The 19,246-nt window shown below is 38.5% G+C and overlaps 2 protein-coding genes across 5 annotated transcripts in view; one reads left to right on the plus strand and one right to left on the minus strand.

Annotated features, from left to right (window-relative positions):
- The window catches only part of LOC117424602 (anamorsin-B-like), a 9,190-nt gene extending 3,596 nt beyond the window's left edge, over positions 1-5,594 (minus strand). Inside the window, exons 1-5 of one of the 4 annotated variants that reach the window (XM_034041113.3) lie at positions 5,317-5,594; positions 5,145-5,195; positions 4,182-4,336; positions 2,739-2,888; positions 2,373-2,449 (exon numbers count right to left, since the gene is read on the minus strand). In XM_034041113.3, coding sequence (XP_033897004.3) covers positions 2,373-2,449; positions 2,739-2,888; positions 4,182-4,336; positions 5,145-5,195; positions 5,317-5,579 — 696 coding nt within the window. In that variant the 5' untranslated portion in view covers positions 5,580-5,594. Of the gene's footprint in view, positions 1-2,372; positions 2,450-2,738; positions 2,889-4,181; positions 4,337-5,144 lie in introns of all 4 variants that reach the window. The other 3 variants (XM_058992598.1, XM_034928413.2, XM_058992597.1) reach the window with 3 other exon arrangements.
- LOC117424603 (ubiquinone biosynthesis protein COQ9, mitochondrial-like) lies at positions 5,480-17,422 on the plus strand. The gene is made up of 9 exons (XM_034041115.2): positions 5,480-5,611; positions 6,202-6,370; positions 9,254-9,389; positions 9,989-10,131; positions 14,024-14,108; positions 15,293-15,397; positions 15,563-15,718; positions 16,286-16,339; positions 16,490-17,422. The coding sequence occupies exons 1-9, from the start codon at positions 5,578-5,580 to the stop codon at positions 16,523-16,525; spliced, it is 918 nt and encodes a 305-aa protein (XP_033897006.2). The 5' UTR covers positions 5,480-5,577; the 3' UTR covers positions 16,526-17,422.
- Positions 17,423-19,246: the final 1,824 nt, after the last annotated feature.

Genomic DNA, 19,246 nt, shown 5'->3' on the forward strand with positions numbered 1-19,246 from the left:
TATTTGTATGTGCATTGAATCCTATGTAGGCCCACATCTCACAATGCTAAAGAACGTAATGACAACTGAAATTGTCTGAAGATGGCGCTCACATGTATATTAATTTATGATTTAGGCTTCTGTTTTTAGGTTTTTATTAATTTCATTTTTTCTGTGCTTATTTTTCAGGCTTTGGGGGTTTTTGTGTGTCTTGGCATTTTTTTACATTTCGCCATAATTTGCAATTTAGTTTTAAATCCTCCCTATCTAACTGAAGTCTCCGTTCCTAATTGTTATCTTGTTTTAAGTCTCGCAAGCAGAGTCTCCAATAAAAAATCAGAAGCCCTAATTATGATTTTAAGAGGGAGGGCTATAGTGGAGAATTATTGACCTGAGAGAAGACTTTTGTTACCGACAGGGGGCTATAATTGCACCCTGGAGGTAACAATACAATAGTCTTCCAGAGGGGCATTTAATTTTCCACTATTAGCTGAGTCTGCATTACATATTTAATATACGAGTCAGTCAAAATAATGAGTGGCAAGGTTGGATAGTAAATATGACTTTATAAACTGTACGGAGGCTGTGTGGTCCAGTGGTTAAAGAAAGGGGCTTGTAAGCAGGAGGTCCCCGGTTCAAATCCCACCACAGCCACAGACTCATTGTGTGACCCTGAGCAAGTCACTTAACCTCCTTGTGCTCCGTCTTTCGGGTGAGATGTAATTGTAAGTGACTTTGCAGCTGATGCATAGTTCACACACCCTAGTCTCTGTAGGTCACCTTGGATAAAGGCGTCTGCTAAATAAACAAAATAACTGTAAAGCCATAAATATTTGTGAGCCTTTTATTATGCGTTTTTCGTGTATGAAAAAAAAGTAAACATTTGTCAGGAATATCTTTGGCTGTGCACATAATGAAGTAATATACTACTACCAATGCAACAGGTCACCAACATTTATGCAGCAAAATAGGTTTTACGAGTGTGATTCGCCAAATATTTTGGTCGCAAATATTTATGGCTTTACTGTATTTTGTTTAAATATAGTTGATACAGCATAAGTAAATAATGAAATAACAGAACATGTTTTTGAAGTTCATATCGAAGTTTTTTTTCTCAATTTTTGTAGCATGTTTTGGAATTCATTTTCTGTCACAGAATCGCCGTTCAGCCATTTTTATCTTGTTGTTTACAGTTTAGGAGTGGAGGTGGAGGGCGTTCCTTTGAAAAGGGGTGGGACTGACAGTGATGTGAAACAGAAAGGGGGCAGAGCTACGGTACACCAAGTCATCGACCTGGAAGGGAAGCAATGTGGCAACTGCGGATTGGAGGAGAAAAGGTTGCAATCGCTAACCAAGGGGGCGTGACTGACTGTACAAAAGGGGATGTAGCAAGGTGATCTGTTCCTTTGTGTGGTTAAACGCTGAACAGGAAGGAGAAACGTATTGCAATTGTGAGTTTTTTGTTTGTTTTGTCATGTCTAAAATCTACTTGTTTGTTATTATTAGACGGCTAACACGATCCAGAGCTGTCGCTACAGGCCAGCAAAAACCCGGACAACACTGCACCTTGTTCACGTTAAATTGAAGTAAGTGTGCGTCCTCCTTTGAATGAAATATTTCTTTGGCAGAGTTTGCAAATTTCGTTTTCTCCTGCTTGGTAAATAAATTCCACCCAATGCTTTGCTTGGATGCCATTGTTATGTATTCACAAGACAGAATTTAGTGATCAGGAACGGCACTTCATTGTTAACCAAACAGACGCACATCCCACTAATTATTTTGCGACTGCCATCAAAACCCACTCTGCCTCAATTTACGGCAGCTATTGAGACAGTCCATAATGTAGTAGAGGTGCTGTACTACTGCATTAGTTTTAAAACTGAACATAACAGCCATGTTAACAACAACAGTGGAATACAGCCAGTATATGTTGCAATGAATCCCGCAGCACAAAGAGCATTTAAACTGTATTTAAACTGAGATGTTGTTTTATTATTATTATTATTATTATTATTATTATTATTATTATTATTATTTTGAAGTTTCCAGTACTGAAAAGGGTTACAGAAGTCTACAGATCTGAAGGGACAAAATGCATGTGTGCTATATAGTATTTAATTATGTATCATGCACTTAAAACATTAATATATGTGATTTTTTTTTTTTTTTTTTTTTGTGGAATCATTACCCAAAAAAGTTTTTTTCATGGTGGGTACCGTTTCCGTATTTTCTACCTGCGTCGTCCTCTAATTAATATAACACACACACACACTATTATGATAAAGATGATTTCTAAAATATGTTTATACATTTTAAATTGTTAGATTTACTTTTAAAATAACATGGCATGTTAAGATCTCTTAATCTCAAATGATTCGAGAATCATACTGTACCTCCGACACGTCCACCAATCCAGAGAGTTTCAGAGCGGACAACAGCTTGCCTGCTGTTTTCAGTTTGCTGTCGTTACCTAGGATCAATCAATACAAACATGAAGCGCTTCCAGCCACTAGATCAGTACTTCGCTAACTAGACCACACCACCTCCCAGCCCCTCAGCTCTAACCACTAGACTTTACCACACTGCCTCCCAGTCCCACAGCACTAACCACTACACTAGACCACCCTGCCTTGAATTCCAGTCACTCTGCTTTCCACTACTTCTTCGTTCTAACAAGTAGCTCACACTGCCTCAGTCATTTAACCAACAGCCCATGTTAGTAGACTATTCATTGATGGCAAAAGAAAATCCCATCTCACCTGTGGTAGTAACAGGCTCTGCCAGAATGAGCCTGCCCCCAGGTTTCATGATGCGAGCGATCTCAGCCAGTATCTCAGAGCTGTGAATGAGTGCGCTGCCCGGCACCAGTCCTGATATGACCAGGTCACAGCTGGACGGGGCATGGGAGGCTGGGAGAACAAGGGGAGATGTCAGGAAACCACAAGTGTTCTAACACATACGCGTTTAGCTAGGTAAGTAGATGGTTTGAGGGATGGTAAGCAACTGACACCAAAAGAGGGTAAAGTACAATACACAGCTTTTACACACTCATAGAACTTGCACGGTATCAAAACAAATTATTGTTTGTCCATGCTCTAGCAGTAACAATACATTAATTGGAAATCAGTGTCATAATGATGTTGGTATGTGTGCTACATAACGCTGTCCTTACAAAGGTAACACGAAATTCTCCTGTCAGGACACTGCACTCTGATTGGCTATCATATTATTGTTAAAACAATGAATAATCCTCTCCCTACACCGAAACCCTAACCTTAAGGTCAGTATCCTATGCAGTCATTACACATCTAAAGTAGTTCATGTTTGGCAGTGAATAAGCATTTTTGTTCACTGGATACATTGGATACAACCTGTATAAACTTGAATAAATACTGCCAACACTGCAAAGTAAATTACCCTTTTAAAGACTTTAATTAGAGACTGCTGGTTTTGCAAGTAGAGCCAGATCACTACTGAAACTATGCTGGGAATGGAAAGATGTCTGATAGAAGTGGAGAGCATTGACATACAGAAAGGTTTTTAAAATAGATTTAACAAAAAAATATACAACTAAATCAAGGGAATCAGTTCCTTGTCTTTGTTAGGCCTCGAACAAAGAAAATGAGAAAAAAGCAATAATGACAGGTTTGTGTGCATCTCCATCTTCTTAACAAAAGAGGCCATGTGGCACCCAGTATTGGGACAAGTGTGAGCTTATTCATTTGACTTGACTTACAAAGCAACTGCAAAACCAAGTGCTGGTTACAGGCAGCAGCATATATGATGTTGTGCTCAGGCTGGAATCACTGGCTGAAGTTTTCTTCCTGGTTATATAAACTTAGCTCAAGTGCTTTTTCTCAAAACATTAACTCTTTCAGTGGACTACAATGATTAGACAAAATGGTAAATCAACAAAAAAAACGTATAGTGGTAGAATATAATAGTGATAATGCCATTGCTGTGGCATGTCCCTCGGTAATAATGGAACTCCCGCCTTCAAATCATGACCTCACGTCCAGCCTCTTGGTTTATTATTATTATTTATTTCTTAGCAGACGCCCTTATCCAGGGCGACTTACAGTCGTAAACAAAAATGATTGAGTCGGATGTTCCATTATTACCTTGCAACAAACCACAGCAATGCCATTATCCCTTAAATAGCCTCTGGATTAAGCAGAGGAAGTCAAAGGAGGCGTACTCACACAGCAGCAGGCGGTCAACATTTTCAAGAGATACACGCACCCCTGAACCTGCTGCCTCCACACTCTGCGCCAGCTCCTTCAGGGCCTCAAGAGAAGAGGGGAGACCCCACACCAGCACCACGCGCTCACCCGCTCGCACTCCCAACCCAGACATCCTGAGAGACAGGCAGAGGAGAGCAGGCTGTTGAGAACCAACTTAAAACACATATCAGGGATGCCACTGTTTACAGGTGGCCATTTCTTTAATTCCAGCATGAGCTCTCAATATTTCTGTTTCTACTAAGGTTCAGTATGCCATGGTTCGCGGCTCTTTATCTGGCTGACCTTGCTCCTGCTAGTTACTAGTTAGGTCTTATCTAGGTATCACACACTTCTGCTCCTGAAATAATGTAGCACGGGTACTATAATATGCAAGGCTGTCAGTGGCATCAATGCTGTTGAAGATTAAATGACCAAAGGGGTATACTTGTAAACTGGGGGCTTGTTATCAAATTGCCTTATATCTTTCTCTCACCCTCACTCTTTCTTTCTGTCCCTGTCAGTACGAATAATAATTTACCGGTATTTGTGCTTCTCTGCACGTCACTTTTCGCTGTGTCATTGTCATTCTGCTGTGTCATTAATGACAATCCTGACAATAGCACTATATATTTACGTAACATACCGTACACACTTTAAGTTAAGCGGTTACAAATTAAAAGGAAAAACATATATTTAGCACTGTATAAGACACTATAAATAATACACAATCAAAACAATACTTTCAAAGGTTATATATATATATATATATATATATATATATATATATATATATATATATAACCTTTGAATATACTCTACAACACAAACAACACATTTTTGTATCTATTTTTGTAGTTTCCTATACGATCAAAACAGAGAATTCATATATTTGTTGTAGATTTAGATCTGTTTCAGTGTGGTTTGTTTAATGTATTACATTACCTTGAAAAGGAATCGTAAATATAACAAAAGACGTGTCCTTGGTCCAAAAAACTGAAAGTACAAGTCCGAAGCCGGCTGGGTTAGATGATGATATATGAATTCAGACTTTTGGTTACAATTTCATAATAATATTTTTTAAAAACATTTACTAACGTGGCTATTTCGTACCGACCTTACTCCTGGAACACTTCTATGCACACTGCTGGTGGTCGGCAGTGACGTCTCTGTTGAGCACCGGCTGAGAGTCGCTGTGTATTGACGTGAAGGGGTAGGCAGTGCTGTGGCTGCTGGATATGGCGGCGCTGCTGAGGGCACTGAAAGTTGGGCAAGTCCTGCGGGCTTTGAGAGCTGGTAAGCGGTGGGAAATGGCTGGAGACAGAGGCCAGTAAGACTGCTTAGCGGGGGCACTGCTGAATTGTAGTCTTGTGTTTGCATGAATACAAGGGAGGAGGGCAAGGCAGAGCAAGGTGAGCTGAAGGGCAGCCAGTCCTACGGTAGTTTCACACATTGTAGTTGCGAGATAAGGTTGCTGTTGTGTAGGTGGGATTCATTTTGAGACCACACCAACACCAAGACAGCCATGTCTTTGTTACGCACATATCACTTCCAGCTATATTATTGGAGGTCAGTTTCAAATTAAATATAAACACGTCTCTTGTGGCTTTCAACAGGCATAACCACTTGACCATCCGCATATTTACTTACTGTACCTGAACATTTAATTCACAAACTGTGCTACACCGAATACTAATTGCAACACATTTGTATCTTATTTCAGGTTTTAACTCCAATAATTAATGCCCTTTTTGGAGCATGTTTTTAAGAGCCCCAAACTGTATCTCTTGAAATATGTAAGCTCAAAGATTTGTGGCACTGTGAGTGAGTTAATAGACTTTCAAGGTGATTTTTGAGTTTTGTTTTTATTTTGATTGGTGTAAGATAGAGGCGTGACATTCCTGTATTCATGGACAGAGTCGCCAGAGTGTTTTAATACGGATCTCAAACCAGTTAAACTGTACAGTATTGTTTACTAGATGGTTTACTGTCTATTTCCCAGCACAAAGTCGTCAGTGTGATGAAGTAAAGCGGACCTTTCAGACAGCTGCAGTGTTGAGGAGAGTCACAGACGATCCAAAACAGGAGCAAGTCCCACCTTCTTCCTCTTCTTTTCATCAGCATTACCAATCCACGCCTCCTGACTCAGAGTCTTCACGCCCCAACACCAGGTCTGTGACCCCGCAAAACCCCCTCCCGCATCTGGAATCTAAGCCTGGACTGCAGGGCACAATTTGCTTATCTTTTGCTTCAGTGCAAAATGTGGGCATTTGTCCAGGAAGTTCCAAAACTAGAAATAAACAATTCATAATGTTAATTTAGAGGCTCCAACACACACAAACACAAACCTGTTTTCGTTTTTTTGTTTAGTCCCTGTGTACATATGTCAAACCCACATTTTTACAAACCGGTATATACACTGCTGTGCAAAAGTCTACTCTGATGCATTATGAACATCAACAATTTACTCAAAGCCTCCACTAGTGTTTTCTACTATTCTAACAACCTTGACTTGCATAAAGAAGGAAAAACATTGAGTGAAATAGCTCGCATCACTCAATTTTCAAGGTGTGGTATCCGTAGCATAATCAACAAGTACAGAGAAACATCATCTGTAATTGACAAACCCAGGACTGGAAGACCCAAAAAGCTGTCTAACAAGGATGAGCACTACTTGAAAATAATATACTTAAGAAATAGAAAGAAGACAAGCATTGAATTGACAACAGAACTGGAAGAAGGCACAAGTGTCGTTGTCCATCAAATCAACAGTACGAAGGTCACTGTTGAAATCAGGATTAAAGGATGTGTTGCAGTAAGAATACCTCTGTTAAGAAAGGGGAACAAGACTAAAAGGCTAAAATATGCACATGAACACAGAAATTGGACTATGGAACAATGGTCAAAGGTGCTTTGGACTGTTGATGGATATCAAGGTTGTTATACTAGTAGAAAACACTAGTGGAGGTTTTGAGTAAATTGTTGATTCTCATAATGCATCAGAGTAGAAAAATGCAACATATCTAAGACTTTTGCACAGCAGTGTATATATAGGGAAGTGCTTGTTAAGTTATTAAGAGTACCAACATCTGGAGATATACAATATGGAGGTGTGTAGGTGGATTTGTTAACCACACTTCAGTTTTAAGTTGGGCATATTGTGAATGTAATGTAATTTAAATTTTGTATTTGTAGCAATGGCTGAGGGTATCTAAGTTACTGACATAGTTTTGTTGCTGTATTTTAATAAAGTCTTGAGTTCTGACAGTCAGTCAGTTTTTTGCTCTAACTATTAAACTTCAAATGTTTCATAACTTTATTATTCACTGAAGCTTTAGAGGATTAAAAAATATATACAGTACTGTGCAAAAGTTTTAGGCAGGTGTGAAAAAATGCTGTAAAGTAAGAATGCTTTCAAAAATAGACATGTTAATAGATTATATTTATCAATTAACTAAATGCAAAGTGAGTGAACAGAAGAAAAATCTCAATCAAATCCATATTTGGTGTGACCACCCTTTGCCTTCAAAACAGCATCAATTCTTCTAGGTACACTTGCACAAAGTCAGGGATTTTGTAGGCATATAGTCAGGTGTATGATTAAACAATTATACCAAACAGGTGCTAATGATCATCAATTCAATATGTAGGTTGAAACACAATCATTAACTGAAACAGAAACAGCTGTGTAGGAGGAATAAAACTGGGTGAGGAACAGCCAAACTCAGCTAACAAGGTGAGGTTGCTGAAGACAGTTTACTGTCAAATGTCATACACCATGGCAAGACTGAGCACAGCAACAAGACACAAGGTATTTATACTGCATCAGCAAGGTCTCTCCCAGGCAGAAATTTCAAGGCAGACAGGGGTTTCCAGATGTGCTGTCCAAGCTCTTTTGAAGAAGCAAAAAGAAACGGGCAACGTTGTGGACCGTAGACGCAGTGGTCGGCCAAGGAAACTTACTGCAGCAGATGAAAGACACATCATGCTTAGTTCCCTTCGCAATCGGAAGATGTCCAGCAGTGCCATCAGCTCAGAATTGGCAGAAAACAGTGGGACCCTGGTACACCCATCTACTGTCCGGAGAAGTCTGGTCAGAAGTGGCCTTCATGGAAGACTTGCGGCCAAAAAGCCATACCTCCGACGTGGAAACAAGGCCAAGCGACTCAACTATGCACGAAAACACAGGAACTGGGGTGCAGAAAAATGGCAGCAGGTGCTCTGGACTGATGAGTCAAAATTTGAAATATTTGGCTGTAGCAGAAGGCAGTTTGTTTGCCAAAGGGCTGGAGAGCGGTACACGAATGAGTGTCTGCAGGCAACAGTGAAGCATGGTGGAGGTTCCTTGCAAGTTTGGGGCTGCATTTCTGCAAATGGAGTTGGGGATTTGGTCAGAATTAATGGTCTCCTCAATGCTGAGAAGTACAGGCAGATACTTATCCATCATGCAATGCCATCAGGGAGGCATCTGATTGGCCCCAAATTTATTCTGCAGCAAACATACAGTGAAAGTCATTAAGAACTATCTTCAGCGTAAAGAAGAACAAGGAGTCCTGGAAGTGATGGTATGGCCCCCACAGAGCCCTGATCTCAACATCATCGAGTCTGTCTGGGATTACATGAAGAGAGAGAAGCAACTGAGGCCGCCTAAATCCACAGAAGAACTGTGGTTAGTTCTCCAAGATGTTTGGGCCAACCTACCTGCCGAGTTCCTTCAAAAACTGTGTGCAAGTGTACCTAGAAGAATTGATGCTGTTTTGAAGGCAAAGGGTGGTCACACCAAATATTGATTTGATGTAGATTTTTCTTCTGTTCACTCACTTTGCATTTTGTTAATTGATAAATATAAACTATTAACATGTCTATTTTTGAAAGCATTCTTACTTTACAGCATTTTTTCACACCTGCCTAAAACTTTTGCACAGTACTGTATATATTTTTTTTATATATATATGCATGCATACATACTAAAGTGGGGAAAAAAAACAACTTATGATCAGACTGGAAATAAATTCTGAATCTGTACTGTGCCTGACACTGCTCTTTGCTTCCAGTTATGCAGACCAAGGTGGGGAACAGGCAGAGGACTATGAGACAGAGGAGCAGCTGCAGATCAGAATCCTCACTGCTGCTTTAGAGTTTGTGCCAAAACATGGCTGGTCAGTGGAGGCCATTGCAGAAGGTGCACAGGTATGTGAGAGAGAGTCCCGATAGAAATATTCATGTTTGGTTTTATAAAACAAGCTGGTTTGTTTTCAGTATATGTTTACTTGAAATGGTTTTTGAGAATGTAAAATTGAACCTTTGTTTTATTGTATTCTTCTTGGGAGCTTTTAGCTGAGACACTTGAGTCCTCTTGCCAACCCAAATTCCCCACAAGACCTTATTATTTCATATATTTATAGTACTATCTAAAAATGTTTATCTAAATACAGGTTTTAGTTCAACTAAAAACAGCTGTGATACTAAGGCCTCTCATCAGTTAATGAATGCTTTTTCAAAGAGAGCTCTTACAGTAAAATGCACTTGGATATTGAGTGTTTAAAATTATGCATAAACTAAAAGAAAGTACATGTATTGTTTTCATTCCTTTATTTTACAATCTGTTCTGGAGGGAAATTTACATATAGATCTTGTCTTAGTAGCCTCACTTAATGTGTATACAAATATTGCTACAGTTTACCCCAGCCTTTGCCCTCTATGCTGCTGATGTCTCCACCTTGTTCACAGAAACAGGGTCATGTTTTACAGCCACACTTGTAGCGTCTCCTCTCTGTATTCTCCTCCAGATGCTGGGTCTCTCTCCAGCTGCAGCAGGGATCTTCAGTAACGGTACTGGTGACCTGATTCTGCACTTCATAGCGCAGTGTAACAGCAACCTCTCCGAGAAGCTCGCTGAGCAGCACAAGCTAGTCCAACTCGGGCAGACAGAGTGAGTCCCATACATGTAGAAGACATTCACATTGTTAGGACAGTCTGAACTTCTGTGCCAAATTGAATCCAATTCTGAGTTAGTCAAGTGAAGTGGTCTAGAACCAGAAGACCCGGACTTTTCTTTTACAGTACGTTATGAAATCAGCTACTGATAAAATGGTTGTGACGGGTGTGTGTTTATTTTCTCGGGCTTTACTTAAACCTAAAGGAAAGTATTTACTGTACCAGGCAACAGGCGCAATGCCACAATGAAAGTATAAACTAGGGCCGTAGATCAGTATAGCTGGTTAGATTGACAAAGAAAAAAAAACATTGCATACAAAATAATGATGTCAAGACTGTCATGCTATGGATTGTATTGATTAAAAATATATATATATATATATATATATATATATATATATATATATACACTACCGGTGAAAAGTTTTAGAACGCCCCGATTTTTCCAGTTTTTATTGAAATTTAAGCAGTTCAAGTCCAGTGAATAACCTGAAATGGTACAAAGGTAAGCGGTAAACTGCCAGAGGTTAAAAAAAAAAAGTTTAGGTTACCAAAAACTGAAAAATAATGTACATTTCAGAGTTATACAAAAAGGCCTTTTTCAGGGAACAAGTAATGGGTTAACAACTTACAGTTGTTCTGCAGCAATGGAAGTAAATTAAGCCTTGAAAGTTGATGCTAACAATTCCTACAGGTGTCCCAACTTTTGTTGATTACTTACAAACCCTCTGTCTGTATAAAAGCAGTGTTGGAACAGACTGTGTTACTACACCCTCTTAAGCATTATTTGGACAGTATTGTACTGCAGGAAGTAGTATATTGCTCTCATAATGGCGAGAAAAAGGCAATTAACAAAGGAAGACAGACAGACCATTATAACCCTTAAAAGTGTAGGTCTTTCCTTTAGAGAAATTGCAAAGAAAGCCAAGGTGTCAGTGCGTACAGTTTCCTACTCCATCAAAAGGCACTTGGAAACTGGAGGAAACTCTGACAGGAAGAGGTCTGGCAGACCCAAAGCCACAACAGAATCAGAAGACAAGTTTCTGAGAGTCAACAGCTTGCGTGATAGGCAGCTCACAGGACAACAGCTTCAAGCACAGCTTAACACTGGTCGAAGTAAGCAAGTCTCAGTTTCAACTGTGAAGAGAAGACTTCGAGCTGCAGGTTTGACAGGTCGAGTGGCAGTAAGAAAGCCATTGCTAAGATGGCAAAATAAGAAAAAGAGGCTTGCCTGGGCCATGAAGCACCGCCAGTGGACTACTGAAGACTGGAAGAAGGTCTTATGGACCGATGAATCAAAATTTGAAATCTTCGGTTCATCACGCAGGGTTTTTGTACGCCGTCAAGTAGGCGAAAGGATGGTTCCTCGGTGTGTGACACCAACTGTCAAACATGGAGGAGGAAGCGTGATGGTCTGGGGCTCTTTTGCTGGATCCAGAGTCGGCGACTTGCACAGAGTGAGTGGCACCCTGAACCAAAACTGCTACCACAGCATTTTGCAGCGCCATGCAATACCCTCTGGTATACGCCTAGTTGGTCAGGGGTTCATCCTACAGCAAGATAATGATCCAAAACATACCTCCAGGCTATGTCAGAACTACCTTAGAAGAAAAGAACAAGACGGTAGGCTTCAAATCATGGAATGGCCAGCACAGTCTCCAGACTTAAACCCCATCGAGCTGGTTTGGGATGAACTGGACAGAAGGGTGAAAGCAAAGCAACCTACAAGTGCAACACATTTGTGGGAACTTCTGCAACAGTGTTGGGAAGAACTTTCCGAACAAAATTTGATTTCCATTGTAGAAAGAAAGAATGCCACGAGTGTGTTCGGCTGTTATATCTGCAAAAGGTGGCTACTTTGATGAGTCAAAACTTTAGATTAAATTTTGTTAAACAAAACGATTCCATGATTTCTTTTTTATCTCCAATTGTTTATTTGTTCTATGCTTTAATTTCAGAGTACATTGAGACATTTTTCAATAAAAACTGGAAAAATGGAGGTGTTCTAAAACTTTTGACAGGTAGTGTGTATATATATATATATATATATATATATATATATATATATATATATATACAGTGCCTTGCGAAAGTATTCGGCCCCCTTGAACTTTGCGACCTTTTGCCACATTTCAGGCTTCAAACATAAAGATATGAAACTGTAATTTTTTGTGAAGAATCAACAACAAGTGGGACACAATCATGAAGTGCAACGAAATTTATTGGATATTTCAAACTTTTTTAACAAATAAAAAACTGAAAAATTGGGCGTGCAAAATTATTCAGCCCCCTTAAGTTAATACTTTGTAGCGCCACCTTTTGCTGCGATTACAGCTGTAAGTCGCTTGGGGTATGTCTCTATCAGTTTTGCACATCGAGAGACTGAAATTTTTGCCCATTCCTCCTTGCAAAACAGCTCGAGCTCAGTGAGGTTGGATGGAGAGCATTTGTGAACAGCAGTTTTCAGTTCTTTCCACAGATTCTCGATTGGATTCAGGTCTGGACTTTGACTTGGCCATTCTAACACCTGGATATGTTTATTTGTGAACCATTCCATTGTAGATTTTGCTTTATGTTTTGGATCATTGTCTTGTTGGAAGACAAATCTCCGTCCCAGTCTCAGGTCTTTTGCATTTCTTCCAGAATGGTCCTGTATTTGGCTCCATCCATCTTCCCATCAATTTTAACCATCTTCCCTGTCCGTGCGGAAGAAAAGCAGGCCCAAACCATGATGCTGCCACCACCATGTTTGACAGTGGGGATGGTGTGTTCAGGGTGATGAGCTGTGTTGCTTTTACGCCAAACATAACGTTTTGCATTGTTGCCAAAAAGTTCGATTTTGGTTTCATCTGACCAGAGCACCTTCTTCCACATGTTTGGTGTGTCTCCCAGGTGGCTTGTGGCAAACTGTAAACAACACTTTTTATGGCTTTCTTCTTGCCACTCTTCCATAAAGGCCAGATTTGTGCAGTATACGACTGATTGTTGTCCTATGGACAGAGTCTCCCACCTCAGCTGTAGATCTCTGCAGTTCATCCAGAGTGATCATGGGCCTCTTGGCTGCATCTCTGATCAGTCTTCTCCTTGTATGAGCTGAAAGTTTAGAGGGACGGCCAGGTCTTGGTAGATTTGCAGTGGTCTGATACTCCTTCCATTTCAATATTATCGCTTGCACAGTGCTCCTTGGGATGTTTAAAGCTTGGGAAATCTTTTTGTATCCAAATCCGGCTTTAAACTTCTCCACAACAGTATCTCGGACCTGCCTGGTGTGTTCCTTGTTCTTCATGATGCTCTCTGCGCTTTAAACGGACCTCTGAGACTATCACAGTGCAGGTGCATTTATACGGAGACTTGATTACACACAGGTGGATTCTATTTATCATCATTAGTCATTTAGGTCAACATTGGATCATTCAGAGATCCTCACTGAACTTCTGGAGAGAGTTTGCTGCACTGAAAGTAAAGGGGCTGAATAATTTTGCACGCCCAATTTTTCAGTTTTTTATTTGTTAAAGTTTGAAATATCCAATAAATTTCGTTCCACTTCATGATTGTGTCCCACTTGTTGTTGATTCTTCACAAAAAATTACAGTTTCATATCTTTATGTTTGAAGCCTGAAATGTGGCAAAAGGTCACAAAGTTCAAGGGGGCCGAATACTTTCGCAAGGCACTGTATGTATATATATATATATATATATATATATATATATATATATATATATATATATATATATATACATATCTATATATATATATATATACATATCCAAAGATACTCTTGAGGAAGAGCAGATGATATTGTATGTTGATCCCAGTCACTAATACTTGAGTTAAAACATAAGTTGCTTCTGATGGTAATTTTCATTAAAAATGGTGTCTGTGGCAGGCCCAAGAAGACGGATGAGTTTCTGAGAGATGCGGTGGAGGCCAGGCTCAGGATGCTGATCCCCTACATAGAGATCTGGCCGCAGGTACACCCATACTGTAGCTTCAAACACTCACAGTTCTTAATAAAGCATGTACGTTTTAATGGTAACGCTAAATACAATTTTAAAAATGCCTGCTTTGAACACTGCTACACACGATTAAGACTATATTCCAAAAAGGCAAAGTGTAAAAAAAATAATAAATACCCCCCCCCCACACACACACACACAATTTAACAGAATGTAACGTTTCCCACAATTTTTTTAAATGAATATAATCAATATAAAAAAAAAGTTACGAAAAAAACTAGGCTCCAATATTTTATTTGGCGAAACGGGGTTTAATTTAAGGTTAAAAAAAAAAAAAAAGGTATTGTTACATGCCTTTGTTTTTCTTTTATTTCTTTTATGGTTTTGTGTTATGTGAAGGTTCACAACCTTTTCTGGCATTATTTTAATATTTACAACATTCAACTCTGGATCATATTGTTCAGCAACCTTGATTTGACAAGACGAAACCAAAGGTTTTTATGATTTTTTAATTTTAGCAGTTACTTTAAAGAGTAAGTAGCAGGGTTACAAAAAAAAATATAGCATTACACTTCCCCACATGTTGCTACAACTGTTTAAATAACGTACCTGTAATTTTTCTTTTCATTAACATCCTGACAACTTTTTACACTTCTCACTTTAAAGTCTGTTTCAAAGCTCTTTTCAAAATGTCCTTTCTGGTGCACTGGGGTTTGAGATCTGTCCTCTAAATCACAAAAAAGTGCTCTGGGTTTTCTGTTCCGTACTACGTCATGGATCATTATTGCTGTGTTACCTGTTTGAAATCCTTACACTATCAGTGCACTGGAGGAGACATTTTGAAAAGAGCTTTGAAACAGACTTTAAAGTTATAAGTGTAAAATGTTGTCAGGATGTGAACAATGAAAAGAAAAATTACAGGTACATTATTTACTTACTCTTTACAATAGAGCTCATAATTTTGTATTAATACAAATCTCAACATTGCCTGCTCCAAAATACACATATGGGGTAAATGCAGTGTATTTCCACAGTTAATTATTTGGCTTGCAGTTTTGTTCATTTGCAAACCACAGGCAAATATTCCTATTGTGACAGACTCGCTGAATCTTGCCAGTATGCATCGTATAATAAAATCATGGTGTGGATCCATAGTTAAATTTGGTGCCCCTTCTCCTATTTGTATCCCTGTATCCCAGGCTATGAGTATCCTGTTGCTGCCACATAACATCCCTGAGAGCCTCAAACACCTCTCCATCCTAGTGGACGACATCTGGTATTACGCAGGCGACAGATCTTCTGATGTAAGCAGCAAAAGCCAGAGCCTTTGATCCTAAACATTGTGAGGTTTTTAAATTCACCAGTTATCCTGATAGTTACTACTACTACAGGGTTTCCTTTCATCAAAAAATAGGTTGTTTAAATGTCCCCAACATGTTAACAGCTCTGCCCCTGTTGTGTCTCTGCAGTTAAACTGGTACACACGGAGAGCTGCCCTGACTGGGATCTATAACACTACAGAGCTGGTGATGTTGCAGGATTCCTCTCCAGACTTTGAAGAGACCTGGAAGTTCCTAGAGAACAGAGTCAAGGACGTCATGAACATGGCGAACACTGCCAAACAGGTATGAAGAAAATGTGCCACAACTTTCCCTTTTACCCCCTACTTGTGTTGTGATAAATGCAAAGCAATTTAGTGAGCCAAGTCATTCAGTTTAAAACAGTTTTGTTATAATAATTGATAATGTAGTTGTAAATGCTCTGCCAAAAGTCAAAGTGCAGGGCTTAAACAATTTAATAAGATAGGGTTAGAGGATTGGGGGGGCGGGGGAGAGGTACTTGATCTTTTAAATCTTAAAATGAGTTGACAAAGGTAACTCACAGCCAGTACCATAAGCACATAGACATACTCAGGACCGTTGTTAGACAGTGATGAAGGTATAGAATAGGTTATCAAACCACGTTGTTGATGCTGAATCATTGGGATCCTTTCAGACCTAAGTTTTGTGATCAATCTGCTACTAGGAATCAGTCAGGCATCAATGGGCCAAATGGCTTCCCTTTTGTGTGTACATTTTCTCATGATGTTCAAACATTGAAAAATTGCATCTGACCATATTACTGTTTTAATAGGTGCATAAAAACAATAATTCTCAGTACAGAACCCTTCAAGTGTCTCTCTTTATTTCCAGGTTCAATCAACAGGAGAGGCAGTAGCGCAAGGAATCATGGGGGCTGCCGTCACTGTAAGTTACTTTACTTTCGATACACAAGTGCTGATTATTTTAGGCTGCTGCTTTGTCAATACTTCTGGAAGTTTACACTAAAATAGAAATTAATCTCTTGACTGATCTTTATTCAAGAAGTAAATATTTTGTTTCTGTTCTTATTTTCAGTTGAAGAACCTTACTGAAGTAAACCAGAGGCGATGAAATTGATCTCCTACCATATTCTGTATAGCTGCCTTCTCCCCTTCTAAAAAACATACAGTGTCTATCAGTGACTCCTCACATTGTGAAGCCTCCATATCCACCAAGGCACACTCAAAATAATGTTTGCTTAAGTCATGATATATGAACCTTGGGTATGAATCCAAACCTGATGTTTTACATCTTCCTGCTGCCTTTCTATGCTTTGGTGCCCTTGCTGCTCCTGCCTTTGCCTGTTATATTCTCTCACAGTGATGTATCTGTGAGGATAGATAAGGCTAAATCGGGAGACATCTACCATTAGGGGTGATTAGTTGGGTTAAAATAAAGTCTGTAATGAAGTAATCCTGTGTAGGAAAGGACAAATTTAGAATTGAAAGAAACTAGACTTCACAGGCAACTATATCAGTGTGACTGGATATCCCACTGATATAATTCGAATCCAATGGCAGGTGTACTTGGCCCTTTGTCAGTTTCCCTTGTAATTAAAAGCTTGCCACATTCTATCTGAACATCATATTTCCTTGTACTGTAAGCTTTCTCTGTGTTAATGAAAACCACACGTGAAATTGCCACATGCTGTACGGATCCCATCTGCTTTTCCTAAATATAGACTGATTTATGTGCATTGGAATACTGTTACACAGGGTGAATGACTATATATACCTAGTAAAGAAATAAACTATATATATATATATATATATATATATATATATATATATATATATATATATATATATATTCATATTCTGCCGGCTTCTGCTAGAAAGGACCCTCATTATGTAAAAAGAATAAATGATTCTGTACCTAGGAACTTACTTAATAAGTTTTGGTTTATTTTCTTTTCTTAAAAATTGTCAGATACTTGATTTGAATAAATGTATTTTGCAAAATTTATAATGTCTAACTTTGATTGTATAATTTTGTAAATGAACACATACATATATAAGATTTGGTTTAATTCTGTTAGGTAACCGAATTTGCTTTAGCACACCAGTGTACACGATTGCAAATGCAACGACTGGCTACTCCTTGTCATTTAGTGATGCCATCCTAAAGGACAACATTCACTGGAAACACAAAAAAAACAACAGCCTTGTGGTTGCTGGAAATGTTTTGCACAGCAAAGATGTGAGTACATTAACATTTGAAGAGTTAGTAAACATCCTTTGCCTTTTGTAACATTGTCCCTAGTATTGAGCAATGACACAATCACACGTGGATAGAAATATAGAAAACAATGAAACAAAAAGTTGCATACGTTTTTAAAAATATATTTGCAAAATTACATGGTAAGATCTAAGGTTGTAATGGCAGCCTGTCTGAGACGTCAGTAATATATTATTATTTATTAGCAGATGCCCTTATCCAGGGTGACTTACAATTGTTACAAGATACCACATTATTTTTACATACAATTACATTTTTTTTATTTTTTGTTACACATTATTGTTTTTTTTACATACAATTACCTATTTATACAGGTGAGTTTTTACTGGAGCAATCTAGGTAAAGTACCTTGCTCAAGGGTACAACAACAGTGTTTATCACCAGGGATTGAACCCACGACCCTCTGGTCAAGATAGTCCAGAGCCCTAACCACTACTCCACACTGCTGCCCTTACTACTCCTGGACACAAGTAATGTGTTTGGGAAACAGTAATTTCAAACAAAATTCCAACACGTATTTATAAAAATGATAACTTGTGCTGTACCTAAACTAGAGGGTTCAAGGTTGCATTTATCTCGTGTTTTGACTGTATTACATATCATATCCAAAGAGTTGGAGTGAATTAAAATATTAATGTAGTATATAGAAATGAAATTTGTATATATGTTATGGACCATTGCCGTCAGCTGCAGCGGGCAGATGCCGAAATAACTTCGAATTTTATGTCATTTCGTCGACTGCCCACAACAGCCGGGGCTGGTGGCGAAGACAGGCTAGTGCGCCCTGTTGTAACAAATGAAAGGCTAATGGAAAATAACTCTGGGTATCTACTGCAGTTCTCAGTTCGTCAGTCGAATAACTATTTAATCATTAGACCGACTGAATCGCTTATTTTTATTTTTATTTATTTGAATGAGGTAAATGGCTAATTGTCTGAGATCTGATGTCAACTAATGTTAAACATGAAATAATATTGTTTGAATGTGTAAAAAATATTTTCTACAGAACGAAAACTAAACTTTTTAAACGTTTTCTTCTGAGTCAAATTATCGTTCATATTTCTAAATGATAATATGATAAATTAGTTTTTGCACTGCATTCTTCCTGAGTTTCAGGTAACCATTTAACTGGTTGGCTCTTACACGTTTAAACTTAACTGTGATTATTAGTCTTTTGCTGATATTGAATGATCTCTCATTCAAACAACGCAACTCTGCTCAGAAATTTGTATGTATTACTGCAATAAGAATAAAATAAAATATTGTTGCATTTTATTCTGGACTCATTTCCCCCATATATATATATATATATATATATATATATATATATATATATATATATATATATATATATATAATTTTTTAATCCAGTAAGTATTATATACTACTATATAATTTGTAACTGTATTAAGGACTCTGGGCAAAACCATCTAAATCTTGTTCTGTTTTAAGTACTGTATTAATATATTGTAAATGACCAGTAGTTGTCAGTAATAACACTATTACTTTCTTGAAACAGTCATAACCGGAAGAAGAACAACACAACACATTTTG

Source organism: Acipenser ruthenus, chromosome 19 (genome assembly GCF_902713425.1).
Source record: "Acipenser ruthenus chromosome 19, fAciRut3.2 maternal haplotype, whole genome shotgun sequence".
Classification (NCBI taxonomy): domain Eukaryota; kingdom Metazoa; phylum Chordata; class Actinopteri; order Acipenseriformes; family Acipenseridae; genus Acipenser; species Acipenser ruthenus.

Bases quoted from the DNA above. Each gene is read 5' to 3' on its own strand.
- LOC117424603 (XM_034041115.2), top strand. From the start codon at position 5,578: ATGAATACAAGGGAGGAGGGCAAGGCAGAGCAAG. The intron at 10,132-14,023 runs GTGAGTCCCATA...TGTCTGTGGCAG, and splicing joins GTCCAACTCGGGCAGACAGA to GCCCAAGAAGACGGATGAGT. The intron at 15,398-15,562 runs GTAAGCAGCAAA...GTGTCTCTGCAG, and splicing joins CAGGCGACAGATCTTCTGAT to TTAAACTGGTACACACGGAG.